The following is a 23263-nucleotide window of genomic DNA, read 5'->3' as shown; positions in this document are numbered from 1 at the left end:
TTTGTTCTGAAGTTCTTTGAGTTCCCGACTGGCAGCGGAATCCTCTGCCTTCAGATTCGCTTTTACTTCTTTAAAAAGATACGGCGTTTAATTTCTGTAATTCTGCATGTGTTCCCTTTCATCGCCTCTTTGCAATACGATACCGTTTCTGAATGGCACATATAAAACAGAGGCAGGAGAATGAGCCGCGTGACCTTTCATGTTTACGTGGTAGAAGCTTTTCAAATAATTTACTGGCGGCACCACTGCTATAAAAGACATTCTTCTGGATGGGATGTGGCATGCTGATGTTGGGTGTTGCTTGCTGATAGAGTTCTGACCTTTGTTCCTGTTACTTCCGGACACGTGCAGCGAAAAGATCGCAGTCCATTTTCTCTGCTTGAGCAAGCTTGAACGGATTTGGTGAGCCCTCAAATCCATGGCCTTTATTGTAGCTCATCTAATTTAGACTCTATCGTTGTGAAGAGGCATCTAGCTTTGTGGTCGGCGGGAGACCACAAACATAGCCTTTGGCAGGACACTTAGAGGGCAATCTGCAGTGAAGCACATACTTCAGAGGTAGGTGTTGTTTTACCCTATGCCACGTTTGCTGCTTGCTGAAGTAATCATCTTGGCATGCATCTCTTTTTTTCATTATTTGACCTGTCTATCTTTTTATGGTGGGCACTAGCAGTCACGTTGGGTGGGTCTCTTACTGGTTCCACTGATAGCACCTATAGACGGTGATCTCACTACCTGATTTTTCTTGGCTTTTGAGAGAGCTGTGAGGTGATGGAATGGACTATTGATATGGTCTCTTTAATATCGCTTTTTGTTCTTGGTTGACAAATGCTTACATATTGATTTGCAGTATGGAGGACACCACTCACTTATTGCGCCTGAAGCTGGTGCCGGTGCAGGGGGTGCCTATGCTGAAACTTACCGCAGACAACTGGCCCGAGATAGAAGCAACCCAAGCCAGGCCCGATGACCTGATCATCGCCACCTACCCTAAGGCAGGTGAGTCTCGCTTGCGTCTCAAGGCCTGAGCGGAGGGCACTATTGATCCCTATTCCAGAGCATGCACAATTAACTTGTGCCTCTAGTGTCCATACAGTTATGCACTAAGTGCCGTGGTGAGTCAAAAAACATTATTCTAGCTCACAAAGCTGGACACACCAGATCCATTCAAAACCACTGGCTCTGGTTTACAGAGGTACTGGTTAAGTATCGTATGGGCCATGCTTTTCCCTTACAGGTCCAAAACACAAACCATTAGAAGTGAATCCTGATGAAGGTGTTTTTTCATCCAAAGGTACCACATGGGTCAGTGAAATTGTGGACATGATCTACAACAGCGGTGATGCTGAAAAATGTAAACGCGACGCTATCCATGTACGTCTGGCCTTTATTGAAGCTACCTTTCCAGGACTCCCAACAGGTGAGGTTGCATGTGTATAGGGCAGCCAGAGGAAGGAGGATGGCAGGGGGATCGCGGAAGACCCACGGCCTCAAGGAGATGGCAGTAGATGAGGTGTGCGAGTGTTCCACAAAACAAGCTTTGCAGAAGCACTGGTATTGAGGAACAGTAGGAATTATATTGTAGGGTGGGCTGTAGAGGAGCTGAAAGGAATGTTGTTGGCATAGCTACTATGGACAGAATCCTCTGAGTGGGGTAAACTGGAAGGGTGGGGTGTAGCTCTAGTGATTAAGTAAGTGCAGCGACTGGCACTGTAGGGAACAGTGTAGGAGCACAAGCTGCAGGAGAGTGTGGAAACTGATGTAAGAGCGCTGCCCGGGAAGGATCTTCCAGAGGTCATAATGTAGAAGTAATTGGTGTAAGCATGGAGGCATAAAATGGTTGCCAGGCTGTTCACGTTTTACAAATTTAGGATTCTGAGTTGATGAAACTGTTTCAGATTACCTCCACTGGTCTGTGCTGTTCCCCTGTTGTTGGCATTGAGTAGATTTGTGTATGTGTGGCATGTTTTACAGTTCTTAACGGGCAGCTGGTTGAACTGATTGGCAGCGTTTGGCACATTACTATGTCCCATCACCCATTTCTATAAAGTGCGCCTCCCTTCTTCTAGCTGTTAGGAGTTTTCTTGTACATCAGGAAGTGACTTCTCATCTTTTAATAAGGGTGTGGGCAAGCTGAGTTTGGGAAGGAGATAAGCTGTAGAGCATGAAATGGTTACTGTACATTGCATTTGGGAGGGCATACACACATGCTTTACAATGGCAGGCCTAAATAAAATGAAACCCAATACAGCCCTGGGATACCACCCCTGCATTGACGTTTTCTGACTCTTTAAAAAAACTTTGGGTTAAACTGTGGGAGTTAATGATAGGATTGGGGGCATTGATAGTGAATCCAGGATACTCTTTAAATTCAAGAATTCCAGGACTGACGCTTTCTTATGTGACCACTTTTCATTTTAGGGGTGCAGCAATTGAATGCTATGAAACCCCCACGCCTGGGGAAGACTCACCTTCCAGCCCAGCTCCTGCCTCAGTCCTTCTGGGACAAAAAAAGCAAGGTAACCCATGCAAGGGGGCAACAGTAGAGTGGTGAATGCAACAGGAAACAAGATGGGGTCACTGCTGGTGAAGAGAGCAACATGGGTGGGCAGTGACATAGCTATTGGCATCACATACAGTGAAAGAGCAGAAATAAAGTTGGAAACTAAGTGAGCAGTGTGTCAGAAGATGGGTATGGCCTGGCTGGATGGGCCTGGGCAATATTTATGTACAGCAAAATAGACTGGTGTGATTTGCCTATTGTTCTTTTCTGTACAAAACTGGGCACACTGGTTTTAAAAAAATGGGCAGACTGAGTTGCAGCTTTGTAGCTTTATGTGTAAATAAATGGGCAGAATGAATGGTCCTGGATGTTTTATCTCCTAGCTAATGGTTAGACTGAATAGTCTTTTATGGGTCGGGCGTAGATCCAGGAAAATGGGCAGACTGAATTCACCCTTTCCTTTCTCAGCAATAACTGGGCCAAGTGCAAATTCCCTATGGTGACTAATATTTGTAAGAAATGAATAAAGCATTTGGTATATAGTTTTCTCTATGTATGGGTTGGTCACATGCCATCAGATGGTATTTAATGTGCAGGCTGTTCTTGCGTTTGGCCCTCTCTGATCTACAGGAACAGAATGCCTAGGAGGTCTGGAATTTCATATTGATGGAAACTGGGAGACTTGATATGTCTAGTAATTTAGCAAACAAGCAAAATGCTATTTATGAACACGAAAAGAAAATCCATGCATCAGTATGAAAAATGTAAGGGAGCTGTAATGATTGTCGTACATAAAATTAGAAACATTTTTTTCCTTTGAAGTAGCTGTAGGCATGGCAGCGGAAGCTGTATTTCAGCAGTTGGCCCTGTACCCGCTTTTTTGCTCCTTGAATAAAGATATTGAGGCTCATTATGACTTTGGCTGTTGGAAAACTCCACCCACCAAAGCCGCGAGGAGGAGGCAGCCGTCATATCACCATGTTCGTGCCGGGTTGAACAGCAGAAACATCATATTATGACACTCCTGCCTGTCAGACTGGCGGGAGCAGTGCTAAAGTATTGGCCTCACTCCCTTCAGGAAGCTGAGGCCAATATCGTAGCAGATCAGCAGCCTCAGAATGACACCGTCTGCAAAGCAGACAGTTCGCATTCCGAGGGTGCTGGGCAGGGAGGGCCCACCTGTGTCCCCCTGCACTCTGTTTCTGCCAGCCTTTCCATTGCAGGGTACTCGCCCTGGAAAGGTTGGCGGAAACAGGAGTCCAACCCCATCAGCCCATTAGGAACCATGTTCCTGGTGGTGAAGGCGGTCCCCTGGCAGTGCGACTGCCAGGGTTGTAATGTGTAATGTGAAATGTGACCGCCTGGAGTGCGGCGGTCCACCACCACTGAGAGTCTGGCGGTCCTTGGACTGCCACACATGGAATGAGGACCATTATCTCTGTGCAATGGGTTGCCAGACTTACCTGAAGCGACCCCTCTCCTCAAGCTGGAGTAAACCAGGTATCCTGACTCTGGGCCACGCTGGGTTTGTGTAAATACAGCTTACAAAAAAAAAGTCAGTACAGCTAAATCATGCGCTTAAATAAAATTCCCAAATTTTTGCCTCAAATTGTCTAAACACTGGCACGGATGCTAGAAGTAACGCAGCGGGCCATGAGCGTCTTTGGTCTGATGGTCCAATATCAGCGAGGGCCCTACAGAACAAGTGATTGTTTCGAGGTAAATAGCAAGAGCACTTTTGAGGTTAGGACTGATGTTTTTTGTTTAAATCACAGAGCCAGTTGAGTTGTGACGTGCATGCCATAAATGGACATTTCTATAAATTTTATTTCAATAAGGCTCAAATTTGTGAACAAAGGGTACAAAAGATCGTTGTGGTGGGTGCATTTAACCTCCTGAGCTACCGTAATCGTGTTGGAAATCTTTGCCTGAATATTTGACACAGATGTCTAAACAGAGACATTTTTTTGTTTGCAGTAAAAAAAGAGAAAGGATTAGCAAGCCAAATAGGTTTGGTATTTGTTTGGGATATGTACACAGCGCAAACGTAAAAACTGTTGGGTTTGCTGATGCTCAGTTACCTGCGAGCACAGAAAAAAGCACGTCGGTATCAAAATTAACTTCACTTTGCCCATGACGTGTGCATAGCACTGTGTGTGTGTGTGCATTTAAATCAACTTTATTTTATTTAAAGCTTGTGCCTCGCACTCTATGCATGTTTGAATAAAATTCATTTGCTAAGGGTTGGTGTCTCACTTTGAATGCCTTTTAGAATCAACATTGTTGGACTTGGCCCTCTCTACTAGGTCACTCCCAAAACGTCTGCCTTCACCCCTGCTGTTCTGCTAAATTCGTTTTATTGGCCTTACAAAGTTGTGCACTTTACCACTGCTAACCAGTCAAAAGTGTATATGCTGTCTCCTTTAAACATGTTAAAATTGACTTACACCCAATGGCCACATATTATTTACTTATAAGTCCTTAGTAAAGTGGGACTGCATGTACCCAGGGGCTGTAAAGTACATGCAACGAGTGGTATTGCAGCACATATTGTACCACCCACTTAAGCAGTATTTTTAAACATCTGAGGTCTGCCATTGCAGGCTGTGTGCAATTTTAAGCTGCCAATTAGGCATGACTTAAATAACCCTTTTGCCAAGCCTAAACTCCCTTTTTAATACGTATAAGGTACCCCTAAGATAGGCCATAATCAGCCCAGAGGGCAGGGTGCCTGGTATTTAAAAGGTTTACATGTTGGAATTTTCTTATCCTAACCGTTCGGTGCCTGCAGCCTATTTTCTGGGTTACGGGACTAGGAGCGTCATTACGACTGCGGGGAGGCGGCTGCCATCATACCAACGGCCTCCCCCCATTTGTATTATGATGTTTCCACTGGTCAGACTGGTGGAAATATCGTTTTACTGCATTTTGCCCAGTCAGACCAGCGGAAACAGTGCCACTGCATTGTCCTCAGCACCCTAAGGGAGCTGAGGCCAATGCCATGGCACAACAGCACCCTCACAATGCAAACTGTCTGCACTGTGCTGGCAAGGGAGCCCCTGCACTGGCTTTCTACCAACCTTTTCATGGTGGGGATCCTGCCATGAAAAGACTGGCGGAAAGAGGACTTGTGATCAGCACGGTGATGCTAAACTCAGCGCCACCGTGGCTGACCACTACTCCGACTGCCATCACCCCGCCAGGATCCATGATCGTGGCACCGGTCCTCTGGCAGTCCAGCTGCCAGGGTTGTAATCTGGTGGTTGGACTGCCAGGATTGCGGCGGTCCAACCGCCATCACGAGTTTGACGGTCCTCAGACTGCCAAACTCATAAAGGGGGCCTAGGAGTAGTTGGCAATTGGCCTTTGTGTATTCCTCCTATACAGCTACACAATATAGGAACTGACTATAGGCAGGATAGGCCATCCAAGCAGGATGAGGTGGTGGACCTGTGCACAGCTACACTTGCACTTCACACACACTTCCTCAGCTCACACACAAAGAACATCACACTAGCCTATTGTGATTGCAGACAACCTGGTACCAGGACAGGGAGGCAGGAAATTACCACACGTCTGTGGGCAGAAAACTCCAGAAGTTTCTTCCACTTCAAAGGTGGCACCAGGTATAAAATTAGGACCCTCAGACTCACTCTTGAGTTCAATTCTGGACATGCTGAAGGACTCTCTGAGAGCTGCCCTGCTGCCACCGGCCTTCTATGTACATCAGGACCAAGAGGACTGCCCTGCTGCTTGAGACCTGTTTTCCTGCTTAAACCCAAGAAGTCCGGAATGACTCCAAGGGCTAAATGGCTGGCCTTCTGTTCAGAGCCTCAGGGACAGAAAAGGCTCTAAACATTTTGAACCTGTGCTGGTCCCAGCCTGAGTGAGTCCTGACCTTACAAGGGGTGTCCCTCTATTACTGGACACTTGGAAGTGATGCTAAAGGTACCCAGAAAGCCTAAATCCAAAACTTGGGTCTTAAAAAAATTGCAGACAAAATTTCTGTGAGAACAGAGAGGACCTACCTGCTCTCGGATCGACCCACAGTGATTCACTCATTGGCCTGGCTTCACGGCAGCTTCCACTACATTCTTCTCCATAGCATCAAATCCATTTCAGCAGCTCCTCACAGAAAGAATAGCCAGCCTCATTGTGTCCTCGTTGGCTACAGCCTGCAGCTTCGTCCAGCTGAAGATTTCCAATTTCCATAATAAAAGAGACAGAGGGCCTGATTATGACTTTGGCAAACCGGGGACTGCCATGGTGGCAGTCCAACAGTCATTGTGTTGGCTGTCCGAATGGCGTATTACAGTATTGGGGGTGTGCTGAACTAGAGTCTGCCAGAGTCCTGCTGACACCACCAGCCCTCCGCCGACCCCCTTGATGGCGGCTGGGGAAAAGCAGCCGCCACAGGGAGGTATTGGAAAGGGTACCACAGAGCACATTACAATGCACTATTCCGCCCAGCCAACTGTGGTGGGCAAGACCGCCTGCTACAAGATGGCAGAATCGAAGGAAATGAGATGCTAGCTCCCCTATTTCCTTCTTTACTCCACAGTCTCCAACATGGGCCCTTCATCTAGGGCTCCCCCTTCATGACAGTATATTCACCCCGGAAAAAAATAAAAAAATACAGGTTACTACAACTAGCATTTTTCTGCCATTGACTGGACCGGGCATATATGGCCCAGTCACCAGCAAGGCAATGGTGCATGCACAATGTATTTTTACACCTGTCATGCATATGTGTGCCTTTTGGTCAAAATGTACACACCTGCATCGACAAAAATGTAAAAATATGCCTTGTAGTGCTGACCGCATCCATGCCATCAAGTACACCGCTGGGCCAGAGGTAACATTGTAATACGCTGGCATGAGACCATCGACTCAGCAGTCTTTTTGGGACTGCTGCCTTGGCTTTATGGCAGTCTGACCGCCAAAGTCGTAATCAGGCCCTAAGTCTGGCCTAGGTAAGGAGTTGGACTCAGGAGGGGCAACATTTACTATTCCCACTGCAGTTGGTGCAACAGGAGGGAAGGCGTTGGACTCAGGAGTGGTAAAATGTACTATTCCCACTCCAGTCAGTACAGCAGTAGGGAAAGTGTTGGACTCAGGAGGAGTAAAATGTAATATTCCCACTCCAGTGTGTGCAACAGTAGAGAAAACATTAACATCAGGAGAGGTAAAATGTACTATTCCCATCCAGTCAGTGCAAAAGTAGGGAAAGCACTGGGCTCAGGAGGGGTAAAATGTAGTGTACCTACTCCAGTCTGTGCAACAGTAGAATAAACATTGGACTCAGGAGGGGTAAAATTTACTATTCCCACTCCAGTCATTGGAAAAATAGGGAAAAAGTTGGACTCAGGAGGAGTAAGATGTACTATTCCCACTCCAGTCTGTGCAACAGTAGGGAAAGCGTTGGACTTAGGAGGGGTAAAATTTACTATTCCCGCTCCAGTCAGTGCAAAACCAGGGAAAGCGTTGGACTCAGGAGGGATAAAATGTACTACTCCACTCCAGTTGGTGCAACAGTAAGGAAAGCATTGGACTTATGAGTGGTAAAATTAACTATTCCCACTCCAGTCTGGGCAACAGTAGAGAAAGTACTTCACTTCAAACACATACCTTATTTTAATACAAGTATTCATTTCATAAAATTAGAAAACTATTAACACAAAATTCAATATATACATTAAAAAAAGTTAAACAATTAAAATAGTTATAATTTGAAAAAATATTTAATATTAAAAAATGTTATTGAATAATTATTTCATTAAATTTCCACACTATAGTTGCACATTAAACCTATATCTAAATCCAAAAATTATATTTACACAATTTACATAATAAATTAACAAGTAATTAATTATAAATAAATAATTTATAATTATTTAATTCAAATTCATTTAACTTCCCACCCTATATCCCTACAAATCCAACAACCTGCACCCAGAATGTAAATGTAAAAATTAAAATAATTACACAATTTACATAATTAATTACAATTTAACAAGTTAATAATTTTTAAAATAATTAACAATTAATTATGTAATTAACTTCCCACCCTATACCTCTACAAACCCAACAACCTGCAACTAAAATATAAATTACAGAATTATAATAATTAAAAAATGTAATAATTTATTCATAATTAAAAATTACCCCACTAGTATTTAATTTAAGTAAATTTAATTTACTTTCCACTCTATACCCCTACAAAACGAACAACCCGCACTTGAAATATAACTTAAAAAATATTCTTTACACGATTTACATACTTAGTCAAATAATTAATATTCATTTAAAAAATATATACATTAATTATACTGAATTAACTTCCCACCCTGTAGCCCTACAAACCTTGCAACCCACTACAAAACTATAAATTACCATTTTGCAATAACATTAAAAATATAAATAACTTAAAATGTATTTAAAAACTATATTTGAAAACATTGACAATTACACAAACAATTTAAAACATCGACAATTAAAATATAATTTCAACACGTGAAGAAACTGGAAAAACTTTATTTCTTACCTTAAAACATCACTATTTCCGTCAGAGATATTTTTGCACACAATATTTCTGTGCCATGATATTAAAAACTCGATATTTGTGTAACTCAATATTTTTGAATCAATATTTTGTCTGAACACCGTCTGCTTTGATCTTTTAGGTGCTATTTTTCCTTTTAAACTTTAAATATTCATAACTCCAGTTCTACATTTTTGGTGTCAAAAGATTTAATAACATTTACTCTATTTTTTCTAAATTGGTTTGGAATTTTTATTGTATTGTATTTTAAATGTATTAATGGTTAAGTGTGGCATAAATACTTTACACATTGCCTCTGAGTTAAGCCTGACTACTTTTGTGGTAAGCTGCCAGAGGTTTAAGCACAATTTAATTTAGTGGCACTTGTGGTTCTCCCTGACAAGGATTGTGGATGTTGATTGAGTAGGATTTCACCCCCTCAAGCAACTGCCCAATTTTTCACAACATGGTCTTGCTTGAACTTTGTTATGTGAGTATTTTAGATGGGTGTGTCTGCCCTTTGTGTCTTCGGACCGCTAGCCTAGTAATCTGGCCCCTAATGTTTTAGGTGCTTGGTATGTCTGCGCAGGGAAAGATGGTGTCCTTGATGCAGGAATTAAAAAGAGGGCGGACCTGGGCTATCATAGCTGCTCTCCCTCTCCTCCCCTCATATCAAGACTGGGGAATGCATTCCCCTTTCCAACATATCTGTAGTGTCGCGCCAGTGATGAAACTGGGCACCCGGCACTACCAACAATGTTTGGTGCTGGAGGGGTGCTATTACTCTTCAGCAGCTCGTGGTGTTTTCCCCTGCTATGGGGTTGTGTAGTGGTTTACCCCGTGGCCATGTGACCAAGGTAATAAAGGGGCTGGAGGGCCGGGAGGCGTGATGTAACAGAGCTGCGGTAGACCGATGAGCGATCCGTGTCTACCCGCGGCACTTTGCACCTGCCTCAGGCCTGCCCCAGCAAACAGCCATACCAACGTCTAAGCCTCAATTATTTTCTCTGAAGTAGTGCCGGCCGTCGCCGACACTACACATATCTTTCATCTTCTAGTAGAGAGCGACGGTGTCCTCATCTACAGACAGAACTTCTAACAATCAGAACATCACAATAATAGATGCAATGGTGGACTGCCTGCTCCAATGTTTTGCAGCAATTGCACTAATAAACAGACATTCACACATTTATTAGTACAGTATGCTGTAATGCTGTAACACCATCACGGTATTTGGCACACTTTTTTTATTACTTAGACTTTTTAACTGATCACAGACTAATTTTTAATTGGATTTTAAAGGGTGGGAGGGCTGAGGGAAAGTTGATCTGTGTAGGTGTTTACAGAGTGAGTGAATCTTTTGAACATCTCGGCCTGTGTGTGGTCATGTATAAAGCCACTTCTGAGCTGCCACAACTTTGACTAGATCCACCATCTTTGCAGTGTGGTCTAGTCGTTTTTGGGAATAAACTGATTAACTATTTAAGGGACACCGTGGCGCAGATGCACAGAGGACGCATGCAGTGGGTACAACTCAGGCTAGCCAAAAGCAAGGCCATCTGCACCCGGGGGCCAGAAACGCTGCTCATTTACATAATGGGTCGAGTGTACTCGTACAGTGAATTGCACCTAATCAACAACTGTAGTAAGAACAATTGCAGGAGACCAATGCAAGTGGAAAACATACCCTTAGCATGTCAGTACTGTAACGGCAGTAGCAGTAATGTGTCTCCAAGTGAGGTAAGGGTGGTAAAGCACGGGGACATGCACACAAATTAAAAATGTATCTCCTACATTGTAGTTCCCTCTCCAAACAAAGAGCAGAGATCTTTATACTTTTAGAGGAAAGGGAGCCAAACACCATGTTTTTAACTGAAACCTGGCTCACAAACGAGTCAACCCCAGATATTGCAATGGCCCTTCCATCTGGCTATCTAATAGCAAACCACATCAAAGAGGGCAAAAGAGGTCGGGGTAGCGATAATATATAAAAGGGAGTTCTAGGCCTCTTTTACTCCCATGAATATACAGTGAGCTCGACTTTCACACTTTCATGCATTGTAGTATACCACCTCTTGGATAAGCCGCTCAATTTAGTATATTTCTATCATATCTAGTGATGAAACACAGTTTACAGAAATCCAATTTGACCTTGCTAGGGTATTTGAATTTGTATTTTGAAGACTTGGGCTGTGAAGACGCAAGACCTCTAATTCAAGACCTTGAAGCACTTCAACTGTGCCAAATTGTAAAAACATCTACTCATGAACAGGATCATATTCTGTACCCAGTGTTCACTAATCTTAATGGGTTAGAGGCAGATGAGGCTTTCCCTACACCTTGGTCTGACCTTTTCATAGTCCCTTTTGGGCACGAAGTTTCAGATGTAACAGCGAGACAGCCCCTGCCCCAAAAGCCTAAGATATTGTAATCTAATCTTAACTTGAGCGAGTGGCACAAAGTGTGGAATACGACTATTCCCAACTTAACGGGTGACATGAAGTTTTGAGAATTGTTTTATTAACACCCTTGAGCCTCAGGTTCCCCTGATAATCCTGGGATCCAGTCAAACCAAAAGTAGGTAGTACACCCCAGAACCGATTGCACAGAAGAAGGAAGCAAAAAGAAGAGAAAGGGAGTAGAGGAAGACATATAGGGATAACAGTAAAAGTTAACACAGGCAAGTTTTAAAAGACTACAAAAGAGCCACTCGGCAGGCTAGATGTGACCATTTTAAAGAAAAAATAGAAGATGCACCCCACGCCCCCAAGGAAATATTTAAAGTAGTAAAACATGTAATGAGCCTTCCTTCTTGTTCCACAGGGCCTCCACCATATATAGAACAATGCAACATGTTAGTAATTGTTTTCCCTTAGAAAGTAATAACATTTGAAACTCATTGCCTTCTTCCACTGCCTCCAAGTCATATTCGGTAAGACAGAGGGTAGGCCCTATCCTGTCATCTTTTCCTGTCCTGTTATGAGGATTTGGGAAGAATCCTCAGATCTATTAAATCTGGTTCCCCCCTCAGATCCGGCCCCTCCAGATGTTCTAGTTAGGGGAGATGCTATTCTTTTGGCTATTAACTATTCCCGGAAAACTGGCTGCATTCCACAAAAGTGGAAACATGCAATGGTAAAAGCACTTTTAATTGTTTTTACAGCAAATCTGCTATTGGCAGAGAGCTATAGTCCTATCTCACTGATTCCTGTACCCAGCAAAATATTGGAAAAGCGTGTTAGTAAGCATCTAGCTAGCTTCCTGGAATCCCATGAAATCCTTCATCCTACACAAACAGGTTTCAGGGCAGGCAGCAGCATAGAAATGGCTCTGCTGATAGTGATTGAGGAACTCAAGGCTATTTTAGATCAGGGAGGCTTGGCGGCCATGAAAATGCTAGACCTGAGTGTGAAATTCGATATTTTATCCCACCCTCATACAAAAAATAGAGGAAGTGGAAGTTACAGGAGAATCCATTAAATGACGCAAAGCTTTTATGAAGAATAGAAGTTTTCAAGTGTGTGAAGGTGCTTTGCACTCAGTAGACCAATCACTACAATGCGGAGTCCCTCAAGGATCCTCTCTTAAGCCCACACTTTTTAACTTGTATGTGTCACCTCTTGCAGAAATTGTACATTCACATAGCTGCACTACATTGTCATATGTGGATGACACTCAAATCATTATGGCCCTTACACCAGAAATCAGCCACTCTTACACCCTCCTTTGAACATATCTTAAAGAAATAACCGACTGGATGGATGGATGCAAGCAGCCTAAAATTGAATGGCAATAAAACTGAGTTACCGATTTTGACAACAATAAGTCTAGATCGACTGAGCTTACCTGGCCTGTGCAACTTCAAGATTTACCCAAGTGGCCCAACCAGTAAAAAGCTTGGTTTTCTGGATTGATGGAAATCTCTCAATGGAAATACAAGCTAGAAAAGTATCCGGCTCATGTTCTGGAGTCATAGGGTCCATTGGAGAAGTCCTCTATCTACTTCCTCAACCTACCAGAAGAGTTGTGGTGCAGTCTCTTATAAACTCAAGATTAGATTATGTTAACTCCCTTTTTACGGAGTCCTAAATATGTAATTAGAACATTGCAAATTATACAGAATGCAGAAGCCAAAGTACTGCCTATAATACCTAAACACTAATGGGTTGAGCTGACCCTGAAAGCGCTTCATTAGCTATTGGTTCCAAAAATAATTTATTTTAATGTCCTCTGCGTGGCCTATTGCGTCTTTTATGGAAAGAGTCCTCCTATCATCAGAAATCTACTTACTGCATAAGTCCAGAGAAGAGACCTCTGTTCAGGTAGTTTAAAACTCCTGGAGGTACCTAGGGCCAGAAAGCCAAGATTTGGTGGCTGCTCCTTTGCTCATTTGTCCCCCAGATTCTGGAATAGCTTGCCTCTTGCTCCGAAAAGCCTAAAATCGGAAAAAAAAATCAGAAAACATTTAAAAATGTATCTCTTCTAATCGTTATTTACAAGTTTGTCTAGATACCGTTAGTGGTTGTTGCATGAAGCCCAGTTGGACAGCTATGGGCTATACAAGAACTACTAAACTAACTAAACAGTGCAACGGTCAAACTCACATTCATCACCAAAGTACAACAATGCTTATATGAGAAAAGCATTTTTACACGGGAAAAGAACGCTCCTAATAGTCATGCCATCTCTTCAGTGTGATTTTGCCTTACTGCACACATTTAGCCGCTGATAGCCTTGTTTTGGTGAAATAACATTTGTTAAAACAAATAGCCATAAAAAAGTGCTATGGTGAAAAGCACATATACAGATGCAGGGAGCATAATATGCTATTTATTACTATTATATTCCTCTTGTGAGTCGTCATTTGAGATCTCATCAGTAATGTCATAAATGATGTCACAGAACATGTCATGAATCATGTAACATGTGAGGTGATAAGCAGTGCATGGTGGGGAACCAGGTTATCGTTAGCTCTTCTAGCTATAACTGGTGAATTTCTGTGGGTTTTTTTTGTTCAAAGCGTAAGGCACTGACATTTTTACCTAACTATACAGTCAATTTAACTTTAGTGTTTTTTAGTGAATTGCAAAGTTAAAAAAAAAAGAAAAATCAAATCAAATCTTTTAATCATACCTAACATAAAGTAATATTATATTACTAGTCCTAAAGTCGTCTGCCTGTGAGTAGTGGGGGTCAGCCACAATTCTGATTGCTGCTTTGTAGAGTGGTACAGTCAGTGAAAAAAGTGAAGTGGATTGGAATGCTACCCAGAGTGATTACCAGTGGTTTAAACTATTTGCAAGCATTCCTCACATTACCTTTTGTGGGTATTATTTTTAGTAGAGGCCCTGCACTCTGTGTGTTCAAACGCCCTACTGCATTGAACTCCACTGAAACTGGGCCTAATTTTCACATGATAGAAGCCAAACATTTTCTAATCTCCATTTACAAGATGTCAACAGCAGGAGAAAGCCCTCATGGTATACTCGCCTGGAGTTTGCTACTGGGTCCGTATTTCAAATAACTTGTCCCGAACATTAGATACATATTTAAGTCAGCTTAACAATCTAATTAATTTTGCCTAAACTCTGTGCCTCACACTGTGTGTATATGTAAGTTAGCTTCATTTTGCCCACTTCGAGTTGCTGTCCTAGTTGAAACAACAGAAGCAACATCTACTTTCATCACTTCCTTCTTTTTTCACCCTAACTTGTTCTTCCCTTTAAATAATGAAAGTGGAAGTTGTCTGGGAAGGAATCTTAAAAGGCAGGGGTAGAAAGAGCAAGGGTCTTTGGGATTTAAGAACAAGTATAGGGCTCGCATGGAGAGTGTAAGACAGATGGGTAACTCTGAGCCCGACAATTCAAAGTGCTTTGTTCCTCTCCTTTTGCATATTCATGATGCAAGTCTAGCTAAAGAGTGAACCATGAACTAAATTGGCCTTAACAGCTGCCAGGGACCCGGAAATGATTAACTCAAGCCGCTTCAGCGGCAGAACAACAAAGGGATGGGCATCCCGCTCCCCCCGTCAGGGGAATTAAACGTGTGCCAAGGTGGGTGCTAAGTCATCGGGCCAATGAGGGCCCAACAAGGACATTCCTTTCAACACCTCTATGGGGGGACAGCACCACACCCTGAGCTGGGGAACGGGGAGTTAAAAGGGTGGCACTCCCCCTGCAGAAGGGTACATTGAAGGGCAGGGGCAGTGCACAAGACATTTGATGGCCTCAACAGCAAAAGGTGTCAGTATTATGACAAGCAGATGACAAGGACTTGATTGACTTATAGCGGAGATGATTTAGGTCACGTCAACCATTTTGCCAAAATGATTTATGTACGGTGGAGAGGATGTATGACCTGTCAACTGTGATTTATGACCTGTCTCCTAATTATGATTTATGATCATGCCAGGAACGATATGTGGCACTCAGACTGAATTATGACACTGTAATAATGATTTATGGCCTTCTCATCTTGATTTATGACTGACCACTGTGATTGATGAGGTCAATGATGTATTGCAACAGTCCATGCATGTAACAAAACTGTGGCCAAGTATTCCAACAGCAAAATGCAGACACATGGCCGATGTGAGTTTATTCATAAGTGTATATGGGAAATTGCACTAATTGGAGTGGGTCAAGTGCAAATCCCTGCTCAAACATTTGGCCTCTTTTAGCCTAGCAAGAGTAAGTGAAATCTAGGCCTTTAAACACTGTGTCGTTTCAGCACAGACTGCCAGGCTTTATTTTTCTCCCACTTTTTTCTCGTGCATGGGGTGTATTTGTAAAGCAGTAGACAGAATTCCCAGCATTAGAAAACATATGTGGCTACTGTTCGTGTCACAAACTCTCATTATTGGCCATTTGGCATTATTGTATTCATTCAACAGCATTTCTGCTTTACACATTTTAGCCATATGGATTACTTGGCCTTTTTGAGTGTACATGCACACAACACTCCACTGCCACTCGTGCTAGGTCAGTGCTGTGTTGCTGCCGCTATGTTTTAGTCCTATTACTATAATTTGCACTCCTGTCTCGCGCACTTCCTCTATAACACTGCTACATGCTGTGCCCCAAAGGAAAATAAGAGCATGTCCCTGGTCACTTACACACCACATCAAAAACACTTCTCACATAGGCTCACACATAGGGTCACAAGAAAACTAACACTGTGCCATCCACACACTACTCCAAGGAGTAGTGTGTTCTTTGTCTGAAAATGCAGTGTGACACCCCACATTGGGGTGGATAGAGCTGTATACATTTTACAATATAATACAATCTGAAAATGCACGCTTGCTTTCTTTGGGCAGCACCCATTGTTCAGATGCTCTTGTCAGTGCTCATTCTCCAGTACTGATTATAAATGTGGAGACCATCTTGGGAGGGTAAAACAATAACAGTGTGTGTAGAATGCTGTTCTAGGATGGCTGTCATGTTTATAATTAGTCGTTGAGGGGTGCAAGAACACTGTAGATCGAGCAATAAAAAAGTACCTAGAAATGAATTCTGCTGAAAATAAAACAGCATTTTATCCCGTAGAATGCATATTCAGATGTTTATATCATTCATCACTTACTCCTAAGTACTAGCCTGCCTTTTGCTGACTGATTTCAGATATAAAACCCACATGCGTTTCAGAGGTGTCAGAAGGGAACAACCTATAGTAAAATGATTTTATTGAAATCCTCCTATGTGCAGACACAAGATGGTTTGACAGTTTTATAAGCCAATGGCTGAAGGTTCAATAGCTGAAGAACTCTGACCCAAAGCTCCCTAAGTAAATATAGAATACAATACATTCACCACGAATGGGGCAAACTCTGTACACCTCAAAGTTAACAAGCAAAGTAAATTTGACAATTGCTCTCAAGCACCAACTAAAGCAAAAACATGCCTGCTGTAGTACCAAACGATTAAAAAAGACTGTTTTTGTACAATGCATGGATGAGATCACAAATTAAATATGTTTTAACAGGGTGTACTGTTCAGATGTAAAATGGTTCCTCATGCCGTCCAATCGAGGGTTACACCTAAATAACCAACTGCAAGAATATGTGACTAAACACTTAATTCGGCTCATCCTGGATATGATTGGCAATATCTCAAGTCAGTGACTGAAGCCAAAGAAGCTAATATTTGAAGAAGGCTGAAGGAAAACTCCTTAGATTATGTATAGGATAGAATGTGTTCACCATGAATAGCACAAGTGCCATTACACATCAACCAAACAGTAATATAGGTTACCAGGTGCAATCAGATCACACCAAAGTGCATCGGGTTCCCCACAAGAACATGAGTAGAAATAATAAAACTAGCAACAGATATATTAAGAATAGATACCAACTGTGACTGCAATCTGAAAAAGATGATTTGGCATACACTTTTCAATGTGCCTTTGGACAAATCTTGGCATTGAGCCGGTCTTGCTCGGCTGCATTCGGCAAAGTCGTTATATATGAGGGTGAGAAGGGCAGCCCTCCTGACTCTCCCACCCCTGGAGATGGATTCTTTGGGACCTCTAAACTGAGGCAAATTAAAATGTCATTTTGTCCAGGCCAAAAATACCGCCTTCTAGTTGTTAACACCTTCCCATGGGAGGGGGGCACGGGACTCCTTTTGAGCACATCCCATATGGTCTACCACAGCTGTATTGCAAGTGACCAAAACTTACAGTAACACCTGGAAAGGTGGGAGGAAAGTACGAATTGAAGAGGAAGAGGAAGTTTCAATATGAGGTAGATAACTGATGAGTAATGAGTGCATTACTACTCCGACCCTCTTCCTTACCACAGCCCTCATATTATGAGGAAAAGCAATTAGTAACACCTATTTGTTGTATTTAACAGATTATTAAAACCATTACAATAAAACCATTACCATAACAAAATAACATGCAAAACCAGATTATTCAGTGACATAAGGAAGCTGCTATCACTGGGGAGCATCAATTAACACAACCGTTCTCAGTGTGAAAATAGAATTGCTGGAATGAAACGCCACAATAGGAATTTCGGGAAAATTCACGTCGTAAGGCGAGTAAAGAATTTCTGTGCCTTGTTTTCTCCTTCTCACTTTCCATAATTTTTAGGATGCGGCCAACTGGCCCTACGAGGGTCTGATCCCAGCCAACACCAACACTGTCAGAGCACAGCAGTAGCCGTTTGGGTGAGACGGGGTGCAAATAATCACAGATTCATTTTTTAAAGTGTGCAGGGCTGCTTTAATAGAGCCTCAAGAATGACCTGGCAATACGCCTTGGACTCTAGAGCTCCAAAATCCTGCCTCACTAATACAGAAGACATTACTTCTCCACCATTAAAGCTCTCACCAATAACTCCATATCTAGTCTACGTACCCCCACAATGTCTCTCCAGTACTTGCGTCATTACATCCCAAAATTCCACAAAGTAATATGGGTTGCTTAAAAATGACAAATGTATTCCATCTCTCAGTTTGTAATCAACAGCCATAATTGCATGTTGTACCCTGACGATGCCGTGCACTGCTGAAATACCCCTCCGTTTTCCATGAAGTATTTTTCTGAGCTTGTTCAATTGGCCCAAGATTAATAGCCCCTCTCAAAATCTTTGCCTTCACCAATTTGATCCACATTATGATTTACCCCGCCCCATATTCTTTTGATATCTCACGTCTTTTTTCTTGGCTTTAAGAAACATGATGCCAATGCTGTGTGCCTAATCATTCCCCTCAAGATGGACCTGAATGACACCTCCCCAATCCCTAATTGGGAAAACCTTCACTACCTCTGATCTCCCTAACCTTTGTCCACACCTGGTTCATTTCTTATCCAATCGGATGTATCTATAAACCGTGCCCATCATAACCGACCTTCTGTCTCAATGTACCTTGCACCCTTTTCCATTCTAACAACTCAGATATGTTTCCAAAATCTTAACAGTTCCCGGCCTCCCCAACTCCCATGCTGAAGGGACATACCCCTAAGAATATTTCCTGTAAAATGCTAGCCTTGCCAGTCTTCCCAGTCTTGCTTGTTTTCTAGCAGCTGTTATAGGTGACAAGGCTCTGTCCATCATCTGCACCACATTTTCTAAACTCTGCTTGGCTTCCTCGCTCCTAGACCTCTTCTCTTTACTCCACTTTATATACGAGCCAACCAATTTAGCTTCAAACTTGATCTGGTAGAAGCTGCAAAAGGAGCATTGAATAGACAGAACCCTCTCCTTCTCCTATCAAACAGCTGCCCTTCAGTATCACGCGTTTCAGTCTGACGTCTACCAGAACCAAGCCATGGAATCTCTACTACTGTGAAGGAGATAAAGCATGTACAGTGGTACTATCAAAAGCCTAGACATTACACAAGCAAAATAAAATTAGTCACACAGCCCAATACGAGTATGCAATTGCAACAATTGTTCCGTCCTTACCTTGTCACCATTCACTAAAGCCAGCCACCACCTCTGCACTGGCAACATTGAAAGTTACTTTCCTGCTTTACTTGACCATGGTTGCCACCAGTGAGAACAAATGCTGGCAAGCATAATCCTTCTTTCCTTCGATCATGAACCACCTACAGTCCAAAACAGTCCACAACCACGACCACCTGCCACATCTGTGAAAAATTGAAACTCTCTCGCCTCCTTCACCTCCATTTCACCAAATGGTTACACCATGATATAGATTAGAAAGGCTGTGCACTCTCTCAAATCTTCTGACACCTCTGTTCTTAATCCCAGTAAGTAATATGCTAAAACTGAAAATGAGCCTTCTGCCAAAAGCCAGACTCACTCACACCACACTGTATGCCTAATTTGGGGAGAGAGCAGGCCTACAACTAAAAAAGCTATTCATAACAGAACAGCAAAGATGTTCAAACTCCCCAGGTAATGCTAGCCCCTAGCTTCCATATTCTATCTTGATTCCACTAGTCTGTTGGGCAGCACTAATTTGCCCAAAACTTCACAAAGTGAGATAGATCTTACTACCTTCTTTTCCCCGAGACACTGCTTGTATCTGAGACCAAGTTGACATCAGGTTAAGACTACAGTACTGTGCTTTCTCCTGGTGTACACTGAGCAGCTTCCCAAAAAGAATGCATAGTACACATAGCATATAAAATTGAGGGGCGATGATACTCAGAGCTAGTGAGTACCGCACAATTAATTCACTTCCTACATCTTTATGTGATGTCTATGTCAAACCAAGAACTGAGGTATTTTGGATCATGACATAGTTCATACATCCATCAATGATCCAAGCTCTTTTTCTCTACAGAGACCCCCCAAAAAGAATAAAGATCATTACAGACGGTGGTTGAGCGTTTCTGAGTTCCCGCCACAACTCTTTGATCCAACTGCATCCGTGGAGACGCAGCACAAATTACGCCCTGTGGAGATTGGGAGGGCGACGGAGTGAGTTTAGATTCCGCAAATCGCTGTGGCCTGGGGAAGGAACTGAGGTGGTGAAGGACCACAGCCCATGAAATGGTGAGGTGGACGCAAGGCCGGTTCCAGAATTTGTGGGGCCATTGGCAGAAAGGAAACATGAAAGGCCCCCTCTAATTTGCAAAAACAAACGTGATTACCTAGGATGTTACATTCCCCCCCCCCAAGTGACAAAAGCACTCCCCCCACACCCTTCCAGCCTCTCTGGGAAACAGCTGATGCTCCATTCGGCCAGCCCGGCCTTGCACCTCCTTGAAGGGCTGAAAGAGTTGCACAGCCTTTGAAAAGGTTAAAGGAGGCACTGACTAAGTGACAATGTAAGTCACCCAGTGCTTTTCAGACGCCCTGATTGCTTCACATAATTTAATGTGTATCTCACCTTCCTGGGCCAGGGGATCGGTCCCTCTCCCTGTGCCTTGCAGCACTACATAATAGCTACTAAACCCAAGGAAGGGCCCCGTTCCCTTTCCCAGCAAGGAGACAAACCTCATTGTTATTTAACTGGGAGAAGAACAAAAGGATCAGTGCACCAGTCGGACTGTAAGGCACTAATATGAGGCCCCATGGTGATGGGGTGGGTGGGGGGCCCTGAGAAGCTGCCCATGCCTAGCGCCGGCCCTTGTGAATGGCTGCCCAAGACCCATCACCCGAGGGAGGAGGAAACTCTCCTCCTACCTCCCATCCTTTTTCTTCCACCCCCACTCAACCTCGTCCTTGCGGGCCCTGAGGTGGCAGCAAGATCTCCGGAGAGGGTCCTGGTGTGCGGATCTGTATAGGGCAGTGCAGAGACCCACGCAACCCAGCGGGAACGGAGAGTTTGTGCCTCCTGGTGCCATGCCCCCCTCCTGATGACCGGGATGAGGTGGGCTTAAGCTCTTGTGCGGGAGAGCAGCCAGTGAAGTAGAACCAGGCCCGGCATCAGGGCTGGGAGGCCCAGCCTCACAGCGAGGAGCCAACTTTGGGAGGTAGAACAGCACTAACCAGCGGGTAGAGGGGGCCCTGGAGGCACAGCAACTGCACGTGCCCCTCTAGAGCATCTGAGGTGAAACTGGCAGGCAGGCTTCAGAGCCTCTCTGGGACACAATGGGCCGTCCAGGGGACACCTGGAGGGAGTACCCCTTTATGGGAAGAGGGGAGCGCAGCTGCCCATGTCCGGCCTTGGACAGGGTAGGAGGTGGATCAGTGTGAGGAGTTTACCACATGAGTAAGTGAGGACCGGAGGGGAGACGGGGCCCCCAAGGAAGCAAATGCTGCCAAAGTGACATATAACAAGGGTCAGTGGAATTATGCGTTTCTCATATGTGACACAGTGAACCATCCGCTGCTAACTTTAATATTGCTCCGAAAAATGTGTTTCTTCCTCAAATAGATGAAATGTTATTAAACAAAAAAGTGCTAGATGCAATTCTGAGCAATGACAGATCCTTTGCAAAATTTAACGGTCATCTTTCAGTTCCTGACAGCCATATTCAGGTGTTTAACTAGTAATAATGTGGCAAACTTTGGCCAGACACTTTTAATAGATGCTACTATTATAAAATAAAGGAAAAATACTGCTGCCGATTGTGCCATATTAGACCGCATTAAGCAGTGTAATTAACCGTTCCTAGCAGCATAACTGTTAACCACTGACACCTAATTCCAGTGGCCCTGTGATTAATCCAAAACCTAAAGATTCCCCTGGGAAAAACTCTACACACAATCTATACAGTGACACATATTTTTTTTAAAACAAGATAATTCATAACCAGAGCAGATTAGAAAAATATATGTGATTTATTCTTATCCTGATACAATTTTTTTTTTTATTACATATACATAAAAACATATACACATAAAGACCAGATATATAAAATAAGAAACTGGGAGCTATTTTCGGACAATAAAATTAGTCTTTCCAAAAAATACACGTCTACTATTTTGTTACTCGGTGTCCATAAATTAAACATGTAACATACATGGTTCACAAGTGTACCATAGACTATCTGTTCAATTACCATCGATTCAGTTCAGTGAAAATAACTTACAACAATCACCTTCTTCTGGTCTACTATATGGATATTTCCTCCCCAACACAATCTCATATGATGTCAACGGTTTACACCATCGACAGTGGTTCTGTATGTCTTCGGGTTCTCTTCAAACCACACGATCCCGTCTACCCAGTAATAGTTAAAAGAACCTTTACAGTGTTTTCAGTTTACCTGGCGTGTGAATCTCCAGGCATTCCTTAACCTCTTAGCTGCTGGGCCTTTTCCCCCCCCAGTGCTGAGCCCTTTTTTGGCTATTTGGGGTAGTTCGCGCTTAGGCCTTCATAACTTTTTGTCCACATAAGCTATCCACGCCAAATTTGCGTCCTTTTTTTCCAACATACTAGGGATTCTAATGGTCCCCAGAGTTTGTGGTTTCCCCAGGAGGAGACCAAGAAAATAGCCAAAATACTGTGAAAATTTAGTTTTTTCCAGAAAAATGGGAAAAAGGGCTGCCGAAGAAGGCTTGTGGTTTTTTCCCTGAAAATGCCATCAACAAAGGGTTTCTGGTGCTGAAATCACTATCTTCCCACCTTTCAGGAACGGGCAGACTTGAATCAGAAAACCACATTTTTCAACACAAATTTGGCATTTTACTGGGACATACCCCATTTTTAAAACTTTTGGTGCTTTCAGCCTCCTTCCAGTTAGTGACAGGAATGGGTGTGAAACCAATGTTGGATCCCGGAAAGCTAAACATTTCTGAAAACTAGACAAAATATTGAATTCAGCAAGGGATCATTTGTGTAGATCCTACA

The 23263-nt window shown here is 43.2% G+C and overlaps 1 protein-coding gene across 2 annotated transcripts in view; it reads left to right on the top strand.

Annotated features, from left to right (window-relative positions):
• The first annotated feature begins 299 nt into the window (after window positions 1-299).
• The window catches only part of LOC138304190 (sulfotransferase 1 family member D1-like), an 84782-nt gene continuing 61818 nt past the window's right edge, over window positions 300-23263 (top strand). The window contains exons 1-4 of one of the 2 annotated variants that reach the window (XM_069244038.1): window positions 300-558; window positions 839-999; window positions 1295-1420; window positions 2422-2519. In XM_069244038.1, coding sequence (XP_069100139.1) covers window positions 852-999; window positions 1295-1420; window positions 2422-2519 — 372 coding nt within the window. In that variant the 5' untranslated portion in view covers window positions 300-558; window positions 839-851. The remainder of the gene's footprint in view (window positions 559-838; window positions 1000-1294; window positions 1421-2421; window positions 2520-23263) is intronic. The other variant, XM_069244039.1, reaches the window with a different exon arrangement.

The sequence above is a fragment of the Pleurodeles waltl genome, chromosome 7, assembly GCF_031143425.1.
Source record: "Pleurodeles waltl isolate 20211129_DDA chromosome 7, aPleWal1.hap1.20221129, whole genome shotgun sequence".
Lineage (NCBI taxonomy): Eukaryota > Metazoa > Chordata > Amphibia > Caudata > Salamandridae > Pleurodeles > Pleurodeles waltl.
This window is presented reverse-complemented; position numbering and strand designations above follow the sequence as displayed.